At 35.8% G+C, this 16,262-nt stretch overlaps 1 protein-coding gene across 4 annotated transcripts in view; it reads left to right on the forward strand.

Annotated features, from left to right (window-relative positions):
• LOC128994009 (influenza virus NS1A-binding protein homolog) overlaps positions 1-16,262 on the forward strand; it is a 56,688-nt gene that overhangs the window by 33,046 nt on the left and 7,380 nt on the right. For all 4 annotated transcript variants that reach the window (XM_054418197.1, XM_054418199.1, XM_054418200.1 and 1 more), the window contains 8 exons: positions 3,285-3,457; positions 6,874-7,058; positions 7,465-7,663; positions 10,446-10,622; positions 11,191-11,328; positions 11,687-11,807; positions 12,052-12,261; positions 12,611-12,856. In XM_054418197.1, the coding sequence (XP_054274172.1) occupies positions 3,285-3,457; positions 6,874-7,058; positions 7,465-7,663; positions 10,446-10,622; positions 11,191-11,328; positions 11,687-11,807; positions 12,052-12,261; positions 12,611-12,856 (1,449 nt within the window). The remainder of the gene's footprint in view (positions 1-3,284; positions 3,458-6,873; positions 7,059-7,464; positions 7,664-10,445; positions 10,623-11,190; positions 11,329-11,686; positions 11,808-12,051; positions 12,262-12,610; positions 12,857-16,262) is intronic.

Genomic DNA, 16,262 nt, shown 5'->3' on the forward strand with positions numbered 1-16,262 from the left:
ACAACAAGTTCTTATATTTTAACAGAAAGGTTTAACTACATGATTAGAGGGACAGAAACCTCATATAGAAACCTAATTATCATTCTTTTTTATGATCTAGTTGCTTAAGTCATGTCCCTGTTTAGATAGATTACTTAAGTGATTACTCATTATATACAAAGATTTATTACTCAACACAACAGATTCTAAAAATGTTTCTAGTCTTGAATAAGTGTAATAGTGAGCCAATTCTATTGTAAGACTAGTAAAAATTTATTATTTAAATATGGCTAATTTTGTCAGCCGTTTCATTAGTACTCGATCTTTTCAGAACAACCATAGCCACAGCATTTCACACTTTATATGTGCACTTTACGTAATGCAACAAGTGTTGATTATTATCTATAGGACTACATGACAGATTAGACCTTGTACATGTAATGATATAGTGCTATAGCCTACAATAGTATTGTGAGCAGACACAATTATTATATCCCACAACTAGAGGTGTTCTTGGTAGACAATTTGAGCTTCCTGTTTCAGCTTTTCAAACTCATTTGAAGATCTTCCCAACGTGAGTTGGATTCTTGGATTTGATAGTAAAACAGATTTATTCTTTACAATGCTGGATATAAAAGTTACTGAGAATCTAAAATTATTATGATAATTTAATTTCCATGTACAAATAACAGTTATAATTTTAAACTTAATCAGTTTTACACAAAGAAATTGGTTTAAGCATCTTTTTTAGCGAATTTCCCATATAGGGAATAAGCTATTACCGTAGTACTCATGGTAAGACCTGGACCCGGGACCGATTTTTTTTTTTCGTTTTGAGGTCCCTAGAGGCCAAAAACACCATCCGTTCAAATTCATATATATATATATATATATATTTTGTTATTGTATACATCAATGAGGGCTACTTTAAATGTTATTAAGCAAATCAAAATACCACAGTACCCTAGAAACATTTTATTTTATATTACTTACATGTTTCGGACATTAATGCCATGATCACAGTATAGTATATAACCTATTAGTTTCTTTTATGTAAGTAATATAAAATAAAATGTTTCTAGGGTACTGTGGTATTTTGATTTGCTTAATATATATATATATATATATATATATTTATATATGTGTCCGTTAGCGCGATAACTCGAGCAAAAACGATCCGATTTTGATGAAATTTGGTACAAACGTGTAAACTTACGTTTATTCGAACGAGTTCGCGAACCAGCATGATCGGACCATGGGAACGGGGGTTTATGGGGGGTTTTATGGGGTAAAAATGAGGTTTTCCCACTTTTGACTCAAAAAACATAAAATTTTGCAATTTCTTTCCAAACTATTTTGTAGAGCTTAAAAAAACAAATAATTTAGTATATTGAAGCGTTATAATGCACCTAATGGTTACGGAGAAAATTCCAAAAAATTTTAAATTTAAAATTCCCATGTTATTCTTATGGAGAATAAGTAAACTGTTGTAGTTTGCTTGTTTATTAACATTTGTTGCCCAAATTTGGAAAATGTTTTTATTTCTTACTAACTATTAACATTTTACATATAAAACACTTTTACCCTCCTTGTTGCAGCAAACCTAAGTATGTGTTAAACTGATTCTATTTAAATAGGAAATAAATGTTGATATTTTTAAGGAGACATTTTAGTGTAAACCCAATCAGGCAAATGGAAATTTGCTTAGTCTGCAGGTTTGCTGCGGCGGGGGTATTTATTTACGGTACAGCATTTTATTTGTTAATTTGTTCATATTTTTTAAGTCTTGTTTTTAGTAGTGTTAGTTAAATTAGTTGTGTTAATCATTTTTAGTAGATATTTATTGCTGTAGGAATTTTTTTTTACAGTTGGTAAAAATAATATTGATTAGACCTATAGGTTATTTTACCAAGAATGATTTAGGCCTACTATTGGACATATTTGATGTTATATTTTAAATTTGTTTGTATGCATTCCTATACAAATGCATACAAGTTGCGTATGCAGCTGTTTTGATAGATAGCTGGGCTTGGGCTGGTCTATTTGCAAACTTTGCCTTTGATGCCCTGGCCAATCGATTTCTGTTTGTACGAGTATGTTTATGTGGTTTTGTTATTTACAAAGAATGTTTGAATTCTAAACTTAAACTGTTGGTGGTTAGGATCGCTGTGCAGCATTTATATTTACGTTGTTTGTAAACTAAATTCCTAAAGACGTATAAATGTTGTTTATTGGAAAGCATTAGTGTTTTTTAAGTCTTTGGTTTTCTGCACATGAAATATTCATCCTGTGAATTATTTTTTGTTATCGAACCCTTACCTAGCACATCTCAACAAGTTAAACACACTAAAATATGAAAAAACCTTAAGCTGAATGAAGATCAAGAAACATCTACTCTAAGGAAGAGTAGTAATCGTTAATAATGAAAATAAATGAGTCCGATTAGTTGGCAGAAACATGAAACGTAAACCCGGGAGTCTGTGTAGCCAAAACAAGTCCACTAAAACATTCAACATGCCAGTTAGCCTAAAGTTTAGTAGAGGCGTATTCATGAAAGAGCTAGAAATAGATTGAAGTTGAACGACCAGATAGCTGTTTGACATTTTTCCAATGGTATAAGTTTGAAAATCTTGAATTTAAAACTTAATTGGACTTTGTATTGGGTTATAAAGTAGTTCTGACATTGGATGCATTGTTTTACACGTATGAACTTGTAATAAGCAGTAGTGTAGTGGGTCAAGAAAGCGTAGGTGGTTTTTGCTCTGGTTTTTTCAAATGAAATGAAATGAAATTTTATTTTCCTTTAAGCATTGTACAAAATGCAATGGGCATTGTCATAAAAAATACAATTGTCAATATATACAATCATTCAATCAGTCATTACATTACATTCATTACATACATTCATTACCTTCAATCATTACAATCATTCATATAAAGAATCCATAGTCGTATTTTGGTAAGCAACCCTTATTTTTCACGACCTTTGTAAGCACTACAACACTGGAAAAATTTCGACCACTTAAGTAATAAGGAAATACAGTAGGTACAAAATATAATGAGAAAGATTACTCGCTGCACATACTGTCATTTAATAAAGATATATTTGTACATTAAATCAACATTTTTTTACAGTTAAGAAGTAAGATTTTCCTTCTTGCAAAAATGGTGTAGTTTTTATAAATAAGCCTGATCACCAGAAGATTATGTTTGTTTACTGAGCAAATCTGTGAGTTCCCTGTAATTCTGTCCTCGTGGATTCCCAATTATAAATTTCTTATTTTCAACCGGTTGTTTTGTTTCAGCTGACCTGGAGGTGACGGGGACCGGTGAGGAGATGACGGAGCAAAGTAACGGAGGTGACGCTTCCCCCACGGGCAATGAGCTACTGTTCATGGACGATAAAATGCCCGTCCGCACCCTCCACTCTCTCAACATGATGCGCAAGAACCGCACCTTCTGCGACGTCATACTGCATGTGAGTCGCTTTTTGGATTGATTCGATTTTGATTTTTGATAATCAGGTTTTTTATATAATTTACATTGGAAGGAACTCTTGATGTTGGCAATGACCAATGGTGATTTTAAAGTTTAGTCATTGACTTTAAGGCACTCTGTTTTCAAAACCACACAAAACAAGAGTAACTGTTAATAACTGGAAAACGTAACATAACCTCCAAAAATTGGGAAGTTGCTCGAATATGATTTGAAAATCAATTCATTGCTAATTTCTTATCTGTAAAAACCCAAGAGGTTGTGTTTTTACTAGTGAATGAAAATTCCCTTATTTAAAACGATAAATTTAGCAGAACACTTAACCTTATCTTTGAGATTTGCTCTTAGGATTGCCACAATTAAGATAAACTACCATTACGTTTTACATTGAATTACTTAAACACGATAACGTTTTGTTACATGCATTGTACTTTTTGGACTAAAAATTACACAACTTCTTTTAAATGTCACTTTAATTGATAGGAATAATGAAGTTTTGCCATACCTACTCACATTATTTTGTTGCGTAATACCATAGATAAATCATACTCCCGTAATACATACTTGTATATCTGTTCATTTTTCGTTTTAGAATATTGTTCCCGCACATCAGATAGACTGTAGGTATAAATTACATAGTGTCAGAGTATAAATGCTTAAACCATGTAAAAAAAATCACGGTACTTCAGTATTAAACGGAGGCCACATTTTGTCAGCGCGCTGCGGCGGTTATGTTAGGTTGGGTTATCGTAAATATTATGTGTGTAGGACTTTCCTCGCTTCGTTATGAATCGAACGATACTTTCTATTATGATAACCCAACCTAACATAACCGCCGCAGCGCGCTGACAAAATGTGGCCTCCGTTTAATACTGAAGTACCAAAATCACAAAAGATAAATTGCATACAAAACTCATTACATTTGGGCCTTAATACGATTTATTTTTGTTGTTTCACCAAGGACTGCATTAGTATGTTTTTGCATTTTTCAAATCAATTCAGCTTGGAAACCTGAAATCTTTTCTCAACGTTTCAAAATATTTCAATTTGCTTTAAATTGAGCCATTAAAATTCAGCGTACGTCTGTTGTTTATCTTCTGTCAGGTAATTGCAGTAAAGTAAACCATTTGTGTTCTGTACTGCATTTGAAATGTCATTTATGCTTTTAGAAGTGATTATTTGGAGTTGATAACGGGCCTCAAATACTTACTACGTATAAATATTAATTTTTTAGTAACTCCTCTGAAAACCAAATTAATCAAAATATTATTTAAAAAGAATATCAAGTATGAATGTACGGCAAAAGATTTGTATTACTGTTTGGTACCTTTGTATCAGAATCTTAAACAAAAGTTAATATGATTTATTTGTCTGAGATCTAAGTTAAATAATGTTGACAATAAGAATCCTACAAGAGCTTAATATTCCTGTAAATATGACAATAGAAGAAGAACTGCTGACAAAGATAAAATAGTAAAAATATCTTTCAAACAATAATCTTAAACTTGAATTACTTGTAGTGAATATGTATTGTAACAGATCTGTACAATTATTTGGTTCTCTTATATCTGGATCTTGAACTAAAGTCAATATGGTTTATTTGTTGTCAGGTGTAGGCTAGACAATGTTGACAGTAAGAAACTGCAAGAGTGTTATGTCCCAGTGAATTTGTCAATACTATAGAAATTTTGGACGGTGATAAAACAGTAAAACATCTTATACAAAATAAACCTACATATTAATCCAGCAAAATATGTAATATATTTATTATATTATATCATTCCAATTAATTTTAAACTAGGTCAGACAATGTTGACAATGAAAAACCCGCAAGAGCACAATGTCCCCCTGTCAATAAACAGGAAACTGCAGACAAAGATAAAACACTGAAAAGATTTTTTGAATAAATAAAACTTTAGGCATAAAAATAAAGTTAATAAAGTAAATATGAGATAAATAAAAGTTTGTATGAATAGACAACAAAAGATATATTGTAACCTATTTGTATCATTTGGTATCTTCTTATCTGGATCTTGGAAAAAATCCGAACTATTTATTTGTTGTCAAATTTAAGTCGATTACAGATACAAGAGGACAATGTACTGTAAATCTGCCAATAGAAACTGTATAAACGAGAAAACAGTAAACTCATTTTGAAAAAATATTGTTAACATGGATGACAGAAGATGTATTGGTAACAAATTTGTATATTATGGTACCTTCATATCCGGATCTTAAATAAAAGTCAATATGATTTATTTGTTGTCAGATCTAGGTCATACAGTGTTGCCAACCCACAAGAGTACGATGTCCCCGTAAATCAGTCAATAGGAAAACTGTAGAGGAAACAATCTGCCCACCTGTTGAGAATGTTTGCAAGTAGCATGACCTTGGCCTACTGAGGCAGTTCTTGATGCCAACTTGTCTCTCGGCCAATCCAGATAGTGAGAATCTGTCGGCGTAATTGCTACAATTAGCCGGCCGCTCTATTGACTGGCCGAGTTGTCGCCCCTCGTGCGTCAGAACTCGAGCGGAATGTTCAAAGTTGTATGGTCTGACGAGTGGCAGTATCTTTGGTGACCCTTTTGGCACTGCACACTGCACACCTCATTAGTCTTGATGGGGATTGAAAACTGTATGGCACGCCAACAATACTCTTTGGCACGGGTAGTTGAATAGATGGTGATGTTTGAGATAGGTTTGAAAATATTGAGGATACTGAAAAGTTAAATATCGAGGTATGGTAGAATTCACTTCAAAAATGTATTTGAATATTTTAGATTTTTCAAGGATATAAAGAGGCAATAAAAAGAAAATTCCAAGAGCTAATCGATGGGTACAAATATGTCTGTAACTAATGGGTAACTTTTGCAAAGGGTTTGAGGAAAGCTAGCTTACTGAAGAAGGAGTCCTGGTGCTAATAGACACACAATAAAAGTTCACAAAAGATGATTCTGATATTCCATCCTAATATTGGACTTATTCTCAATGTAGTTAAAAGAGAAAATGCCCGTTAAGGATCAAAAATTGGGTCATCGTCAGTGTTGTCAACTGTGAACGCCACAGAATAAAATGTGTAGTCTCAGATTTTATTAATTAGGAGCATTGTGTGTAACACACAATCCTTGAAAGGGAGTTTTATTTCTTCATACTATTTAACTAAATAGAACGTGTTTTGACAAAAATCCTACTGAGTTTAAATATGTCCACCTAGATGGTCACCAATTTAATCCTAAGAAAAATAAATTGGTTCTTGAAACTGGATCTAGCTCTCAGCATATGTGATTTGTAGTGTACTAGGTTCGCAACAGTGAGTTGCACGGCCACCGTGCTGTGCTAGCCTCCGCAAGTCCTCATCTTCTGGGTCTACTCTCAGCTTATGTGATTTGTTGTGTTTAGGTTGGCAACAGTGAGTTGCACGGCCACCGCGCTGTGCTAGCCTCCGCCAGTCCTCATCTTCTGGAGCTGTTCTCAGCTGATGATGAGACTAAGGGTGTCCGAGAGAACATTGTCACTTACCACCTCAACGGCGGCTTTGACAAACTAGCTTTGGAGAAACTCATTGACTACGCATACACTGCTAGGTAAGGTTAAATTAAAACTTTTGATTTCCAGTTTTTTTCTTAAGACATAGCCGTTGACTATTGAATACTGAACATGTATTAATAGTCAAAGATATTGCTCTCCAATAACCTCCTTCTAACACTATCTAAGTTTTTTCATATTTTTGTTTTGATACTTTCCTAACAAAATAAAAATTTCCAGAACCACAAGATATGTCACACATTGAGTAGCAGTAGCAGTAGCTTTGAAAGGTCTCCCAAATATCTCCAAAAACCCCTGAGCTGGTTCTTTAGACATCCTTATTTGGGGTTTTAAATAAGTTGAAAGGTTGTACAAACAATCATATTCTAACATCAATGCTTGTTATTAGAATGTTATATCAACCATAAATCGGAATCACAAGATGATTAATTTGATGTTATGCAGGTTGGAGGTGCGGTCACACCAAGTCAAGTCAGTGTTCCAGACAGCCACTAAGCTGAAGATGGACAGAGTAGCCAAGGAGTGTGCTCGCCACCTCATACAACACATGGCTGCGGAGAGCTGCATAGAGATACGCTCACTGCCGGGCATCGCTCGGAACAAGACCTTCGTGGCTCAGGTGGACAGCTACATTGCTCAGCAGGTCAGTTCTCAGTGCACAACATGGTGTAAAAGGCTTAAATATTAGGATTTAGAGATTTGTGATAAGATCACATACTACCCTGGATGGGAAAGAGTCCACTACGGCACAAGAAACATAACCACTTTACGCTATACGCACAAATTTGAATATTTTATTATCACTTTGTACACTTTCTAACAAGAAAGGTTTGAGTTTGGAGAAAGTGGTGTCTTCAAGTTCATTGAGAACAATATGAAATGGGATTCATCTTTCTCCCTAACTTAAACCTTCCTTGATTGAAATGCTGTAGGGACAGTAAAATATTCAAATTGTTGTGTATAGAGTAAAGTTTTTGTGTTGCCTGTGCCAATGTGGACTTTCTCATCCTAGTAAGTGGGCTATCAAAACAACCCTAGGCTTGAACAGCCTCACAAGTGCTAACTTTTAAATACCAGATTCAGAATCGAGCACCTCGATAAGCTTAAAAGTGTATATTATTGTTGGTTTTTTTAATGAAAAAGTATTCTTGAAACAGATCCAAGCTTCACAGTTGCAGTATCGTTAAAAATCTTTACCTTTTTTTCTTGGTTATAAAATTTACAGTACCGGTAAGTTAACAATTAATAACTCCCAATTATTAATTGTTCATCTTCTAACTATTATAATATGGTGATAAATTTCCTTTTTTGTATGCTCATTAAGTAAGTGACTGTTGATTAACCCCATTAATTGGCAAATTATAACTAAGATTTCTCAATCATATTATATTGCCATTTCAACTTTGTTCCCTTTTTTTATTAAAATGTATATAAAGATAGTTGTTGCATAATTTTGTGTATTAAATTCATCAAACTTACTGAAGTAGACATCCTGTGTCTTTTTTCTATAGCCTATAGAACATCTGTAGCCATTGTTTTATGGAAGTGGAACATCAGCTGACTTATGCTACTCACAAAGTGAGCTGCAGTTTAAATTTCCATTTTCCCACTTGCTTTTTGTACCATGATAGTTGATATGATAAAAAAGATGCCATAATTTGTGACGCAATTTTCCTGACTGGCAATACGTGGGAAATTACGCCACCGATACGATAAACGAGATCCCAGGAATCGCCCAAGTTTGGTCGCGGGGATTTTCCAAGGATTCGATAGTGATTTGGATAGCCTAAATTTGATAGCCCTGGTTAACAGAGCTCGAGACGAACGTTGCGGGTTACCAAACACCACACTTGAAATCACCACTCTAGTCTGGGGCTTGTGGGGAAATTAATAATTTTAACTTGACTCTGTGGACAAATATCTATGTGACACTCTACTAGCTAACTTAACGAGACAACTAGTACGCTAAGTAGTCACCCCGCTGACCTACGGAGTTATGACGTTAACCTGTAACAAACAAGGTTAGTACAAGATAGGCCTAGCCTAGCCTAATTCCCACAGAGTCCGAATTTATTAAACAAAAAAAAACAAGTTGGCTTAAGTTGTCCAAGTGAGAAACAAAACGAGAAAACTGAAACTAAAAAAAAAAATAAACTGCTCCTTGAGCTGAAAACGAAAAACTAAAACTTTAACTTTCTCACGTGTTCAACTTGAACCAACTTCGACAAAAATTGTCCAGCAGAAACCTGTCTGCTGGAACAAACTTTGGAAGAATTAAAAAGGAAAGTCCCAAGACGGATTAAGAAACGTTAATTAAAAAGCTATGTCACCAACTGCAGTACTTTACTCAAATTGTTGGTTAAGGCGTATGACTAGGTCTGCGAATCAGGCCCAGCCTGCAAACTTTCAGCGAAGTTTTGTCAAAACAGAACTGGTGGAGAAATAATATGCGAAAACCTAAGTTGTTTATTGCACAACTTACCTACGACAAAAAATATTCCTCTAACGATTTTGCGTGCACACGATGTACAAATATTTAACTTAAAAAACGTATAGCGAATTTACGAAGCACAGCCAATCACTTCACTTCAAAACGAAGACGAACGAGCGAATCTCTCAGCCGGGAATCCAAAAAACAATCCTTATTCTTCTCTCGTTCACCTTCGTCCCAGATTCGAGACGAAGGTTAACTCGCCCGTTGATTGGCTAGCAGAACTAAAGTCAGCTGAGATCCGTGTCGGCGAAGGCAGGCGCATGACAGCTTCCACAAGCTTTATAGCCGCCTCACTCAAAAGGTGGCTCAGCTGCTCTTATTTTCTCCCGTAGCCCGCCCTCAGACGCAGTCGAACAACCAAACAACCAAACTGACACCAACGTCGTCTGCGATCTTGGAATTTGAGGTTAGGTACGATGTCAGTTTAGTGTCACGACTATGCTGCTCCAACAGCCAACACTTGGCTGTTTAATTATCGTGTTTTAACCGTTATTTTACCCCCCTACACATTTGGCCCGTTACAAATTTGCAATATGTTGGCCTTTAATTTTGGATTGGTTAAAAAGCTGGTGTCTAAGATAGAATACAGTAATCCAACTGTCAACAGAACACTGTTGGCTCAATTCAACTGAGTTTAATTTTGAAACTTGGGTCGGAGGGACAACGTCTCATCGTCTCCCTTGATCACGGAAAGTTTATGATTGTCACACACAACTGTGGAAAAACCGTGAATTTCATACTGTGCAATTTCGGCAGATGCGTTACATAACAATCTTAAGGTTTGGCTCAAGTCAATTTTCTGACTTGGCTTTCAAAATCTAAGCTTAGGATAGGCTCAGCTCTGCTTGAAAATGGAGCCCTTGCACAACTCTAATTTTATCTATAGTAAATGTAATTAACTGTAAAACAACCCTGTTTATTTGTCTGACAGTTTGAGGAAGTGAGTCAGACATCAGTGCTGCTAGCGCTACCTTGTGTCCGAGTGGAAGTGTTGAACCAGACCAGACAAGAAATGAGTCTCGTCACTTGTGAGTCTCTGTGTCACCTCGTCTTGGACTGGGTCAAGCGTTCTCATGACGATGAAAACGTCAACACTCTAACAGAGAAGGTATTCATATTCATCATCTTTATTGGCTGCACTATATGTAACCAATAGTTTGCATTGCGAATGAGCTTTCAGTATGTCTTATAACTCGAAAACAAATTAACTATGCTCCTTCTAAAGAAAGTATAAAATGTCTTAATGGTTATTGAATACACACAAGTAAATTACTTTTTTGAATGCAAGCTCAATATGGCAGCATTTTTGTCATCTAGTATCAGCCTCTTTGTTCCACAGACTGTCTTTTATACTGATTCTAACTCTGCTTGAGAGCATTATGATAAGTGATTCTACTGACACTTTATTATTGTTAGAGCTTGTTCAGTCAAACTAGTACTAAACCTAAAAAATGTAGTAAATCTTCAGGTAGCAAACACAGCAAATATTTTGAATACTTTGCTTATGAAGTAACCATTCAAGGGGTGAAGAATGTGTATAACGATACTGTATTAGGTCTATGAAAATGCTGTTAGTAAAATATTTGTATGTGTTTTGTATGTGTTTTGTATTTTGTTAGTATTGTAAGAGTATCGTCCTATTGGTCAATGTCTAATCGGTCCATCTCTATTGACAGACCCATCTGCTGTACCTTGCCTTGGACAACACATTGCAGGACTGCTCTGAGCTCCCCTCTGGTGATGTGTCTGACACTGAGATTGTCCAGGACTACAAGAAGATGTCCAAGAAGACCAACGTCAACCCAGCTACAAAGGTAATACATTCATCTAAATGTTTCAGGGGTCTCCGACCTACGGCCCGTAGAAAGCCAGCAAACACTGATGGTCTTCTCCCACAACTGTGTTCTGGCAATACCGTTACCATATCCCGTGATCTTGGCAACACTTGTGAGCGTATCTTGCAGTCTCAGTGGTACTGTGAACGTTTACCGTGAAGTAACACTCTTCACCAGAGATTGTGATTTCCTTTTGACATCAAAAGAGAACCAATGGAACATCAATGAATGGAGGCTCGGCCATAGGATATTGATGGAAATATTTGGTGTGATTATAGTTTTATAGTTTAAAATAATAACTACATTTGCATGTATAAAACATTGATTTACTTTTCAGAATCGCAGGAAGGGCCAGATCCAGCCGGCCAAGCCACGAGTGTTGCTCTACAACAGAACTGACACTTTGGATACTGACATTGAAAAGGAGTTCACCCTGATTGCTTCCAAGAAAGTTGCAGGTAAGTTAAGGAACCATGCAGTCAAGTTTTAGGTGTTATGGTCAGAGTCCAATCACGTTGAGTTTTAAAAGTAAATTGAGGCCTTGAGAGGATAACAAAGTCACTTTACAGTAAATTAAACCTTTTCCCTTTGGTTGAGCATCAAAGGAAATTTGTTTTATTATTTTTTTTTTATTTTAGCTTGATTTATGACACAATGTTTGACACAAAAATATATTTTTACATTTATGATTGATTGTTGTAGAACATTCGTTTCTGGCTCTGGTAAGTGTTGGCAACAAGTTGGCGACCCTGTCAGTGATGCTGAGACTGAACCAGCCGTCATCACCCTCTCCCCTACCTGACACACAGACCCCTGTGGAGAAGCCTGACTTGTACTGTGGTCTGGCCAACATGGTCAGTGTCAAGTGTGGCGCTGGCTGTGCCAACCTCAACAACAACCTGCTTGTCTGTGGTCAGTAAAACCAATCACATTGTATATATATATATATATATACATCCAATCTATATAAGGGTCAACAGTTAGCCCAAGGTTTGATTTGGGGCGGGGATAATTTGTGGGTCAAGTCAAGCTTTTATGTTGGTGATAGCCAGAATCAGTCAGAAAAATTAAAACTTTAACTTGGTACATTCAATTTCATTCTTAAACTGGCTACAGCCTTATCACTTGCTACCTCATACTTGCGACCTCTGCTACTTTTCATAGTGAAGGTTATTTTGCATATGAAAATACCACTTTTTTAATTTATCTCATAGTATAGATAGTCTAAGATGGAACCAGGCTAAAGTTGCACTGTTCACAGGAGGGTACGACCGCGCTGAGTGCCTTCGTAGCGTGGAGTTGTACGACCCTGAGCATAACACGTGGGGTGTGCTGGCTCCGATGCGTGAGGCCCGTGGCCGCTTCAACATAGCTGTCGTAGGAGACAAGGTATACGCAGTGGGCGGATGTAACGGCACCACGGAGTTGGCGACAGTGGAGTGCTACGACCCCAAGTTGGGCAAGTGGACTCGCGTCACTTCTCTGTCTCTCGCTCGCTCCAACACAGGTCAGTTACTGTCTTTCTCACTCTACATGTTGGGTCTCGTAGGGATGGTGAGTCGCTGCATCTGCTGCTACTGGTGTTGTTGCTCTTTTATTTTGGTAAATTGATCTCATTGTAGGTTAAATAGTTTGAAAAAAATTTGTGGAGGTTAAGTTATATTTTCATTTTTCAAAAGCTGTGTTTATTTATTACTGAGTTTCCAGCAGAGAAATGAGTCCTAACCCAGAACTCTCTCTGAGCCAATAAAATGTTGTCTTTTGAATCTGCTAGTGTCTATATCAGAATTTGGAAGCTGCTATCGGTGTGTGTGTTTTTTTTTTTTACTTTACATTTCATTTGTATAAATGATCAGCTGCTAGCAACGGTGTAGTCACATCCACATCAAGCCTATCCTGCCAGTCAATGACAGCGCTCTCTAGATTCTGGTATAGACAGTAGCAGTATCAGATGTAAACAAAATCTTTTTTATGGTTCATAGAGAGTTCTGAGTTAGGTCTTTTTACTCAAGGTTCCATGTAGGTTCTAGGCCTTTTTCCAAATACTTAAAAGCAGTGTTAGATGAGTTTAATTTATGATGTGGTGAAATAAATCTGTGGTAGGTAGGATTATCGATAGGCAAAGTACTGGATATACCAGTCCCTTCTTCAGTTGTTTATTCAATCAAAACCTGAAGACAAGACTCCTATTTTTATAATTATTGTGTTTTGGATGCAGTTATTTTAATTATATTTTTATTTTGAGTATTCAGTATTTAATATTCTGATATTCCTACTAACGAGCTACTAAACTGTAATCGTAATCCTTTAAAACAGGCCTGGAACCAAATGCACCTGTAAATATTGAGCAGAACAAGAAACCCCCTATCAAAATTTACAGTAATAATTGTTTAGAGTACAAAGCATTCGTATTTCCGGTTACTATCAATAAGCTTATCTGGGGTAGCAGATTTTTATCCCCCTGGAATTTTAGCCCCTGGGCAAATGTGACGTCACAAACCAGGGGGTAAAATTCCGGCCGCGAACTTTTGAGTTTCGCGACATCAGCTCGATGGATTAAACATATATTTTCACGGTTTTGGATTTAATCAGAACACATCAAATTATAAAAACCTAGAATGTACGGCCCGGATTTTTACCCCGGAATTTTAACCCCGGAATTTTACCCCCTGGATTTTTACCCCCGGATTTTTACCCCCCGGATTTTACCCCCTGGCCAGATATATAAATTAGTGAGAATGATTAATTACTGTATATTCATTCAGTTTTAATTTAATACTAAACATTTTATTATTAAGTAGCCTATCTTAATTTATTTGTAACATTAACTAATTGAACAGCTTTTTAATTTTAATTTTGAGATTCGAGTATCAGGATTCGATCTTTGAAGCCAACTGTTGGTTAATATGATCAAAATTAAACAGCGAATTCTGTTTACTTAGTTGAGATTACAAAATAAATGAATAAAGATAGGAGACTAAATAATGAAATGTTTACAATTAATTATAAACAGAAATAAGAAAATCAATCATTTAATTTCTAAAATCGGCCAGGGGGTAAAATTCCGGGGGGTAAAAAACAGGGGGTAAAAATCAGGCCCGTACATCTTCAGTTGTCCAAACGATAGTTATATGGACAGGGTGTAAAATTCCGGTCTTCATCGCTAATCTAATTAATCACGCTCTGACTATTTTCATTAGACTTTCAAATCCGTGGGGGTAAAATTCCGGCTGCGAACAAACTTTTGGCCGCTCAGGTTACTACGTTATAGTGACGTCAGCTTTGCCCAGGGGGTAAAATTCCAGGGGGATAAAATTCTGGCGACCCGCTTATCTTGCATACTTATTACTAAATATTCTTACAATAGCCCAGTACCAGCAGATGTAGCCCAATGTAGAAGGGATTGCTAAAATAAGGGAAAGCACAGTTTCCACTTTCATTTCATCATGTTAAGTATAAATGAAGTTATAATTGATTTCACAATGAGTATCATTATCATCATGAAGTGGAAACTGTGCAAAGTGGGAAATAGAATCTCAGGAGCATTTCCATGTATTCGTTTGCACGTGTCATGTGTTTTGTTTTTAGACAGACGGTGACTTCCTAGTAAACTCAGGACACTGGGTAAGTCTTAAGTGTTCCAATTCATTTCTTAGTATTTATTTGCCCCACCGTAATCTTCTGATGAGAAGTTTTACATGAGTTATTTTGTCTAAACATTTTAAAAAGTAAAATTCAAATTTGTATTTTCTTTAAGGGGTACTAAACAAATTTGTATTTTTCTTTTGAATTCTCTCAACTGTACATTTTGTTGTAAGGTTGTCAGGGGGTTTGAAGATTTAGGTGGAGGTAATGTGTCTGTGGTTGTGTCTAGGCTAGGAAGGCCGATGGTCTGTTACACCCGACTAAACAGGTTTGGTCTCTTGATTACGTTTCAGCCTTGAGAAGAACGGAGCATCGTCTGCTAGCTGAGCCAGCCTGCGACCCCTGTCACCGGTGCGTACGACCCTCACTAGATTATTTTAGAGAAACCCATACTTCCTGCAATTCTGGGTCTTCACACTGGTCAAAAAATAGGTTAAACCCTTCAAAGGAACAGTATGAAAATTCAATTTCCACTTTAAATAGGGTTATTATAATGCTGAGTTTAGAAGATCACTAGATTTTATTGTTTGGTTAGGCTAATAAATAATACTTGCATTTAAGTATTAACACATTTTACCTCAACCTCTTGGTAATTTTCATACAGTTGTTAAAAATATTTAGCAAAAGGTGTTAACAATTTGATTTTACCCCCACTCACTATTTTTGCTGGTCCTATCAAAAGGTTTATTCCCCATAGTGCTCGTAAAAATCAAACCCAATGGCAATTCAGTGTTTCTCACTTGAACATTTAAATCATTTAACAAGTGTTTACACACTGCACTGTGTTAATTTTATCTCTTGCGATTTCAAACACAAGTTAACATCTTTAACAAAAATTAAGTTGACATTGTAAGCCCTTTGGAAGAGAACAGTTTTGCTAGAATTATGGGTGGAAAGTACATACACTCTTGCTAAAGGTTTTTTAGCGAATTTATACTTATTTCAACTAATCAAACAAAAATTTAGTTTATATTTTAGAGATATGATAGGAAAATTTTAAATATATCTTCTTTAAATGTTTTCCGATTTTCACCTAACCTTTGAGATGAATTCTTTCTTTCCAAAATCATTCCAAATTGAGTTGTTAAAAATTCCCCCTCGTAGCAGCGTTCCACTTCGGTAAGTCATCACTGCGACTGGTAAGTCACCATTATTTTGATTATATTAAAACAATTATTCTGATTATATTTTATCATTCTATAAAGCTGTACTGTTTGCTCAGTTAGAAAATGTTTTACTCATGATAAAGTTGGTTCATCTTTCTGCTT

The sequence above is a fragment of the Macrosteles quadrilineatus genome, unplaced genomic scaffold (assembly GCF_028750875.1).
Source record: "Macrosteles quadrilineatus isolate MER2022 unplaced genomic scaffold, UCM_ALF_1.0 Scaffold_5__1_contigs__length_97177068, whole genome shotgun sequence".
NCBI lineage: Eukaryota > Metazoa > Arthropoda > Insecta > Hemiptera > Cicadellidae > Macrosteles > Macrosteles quadrilineatus.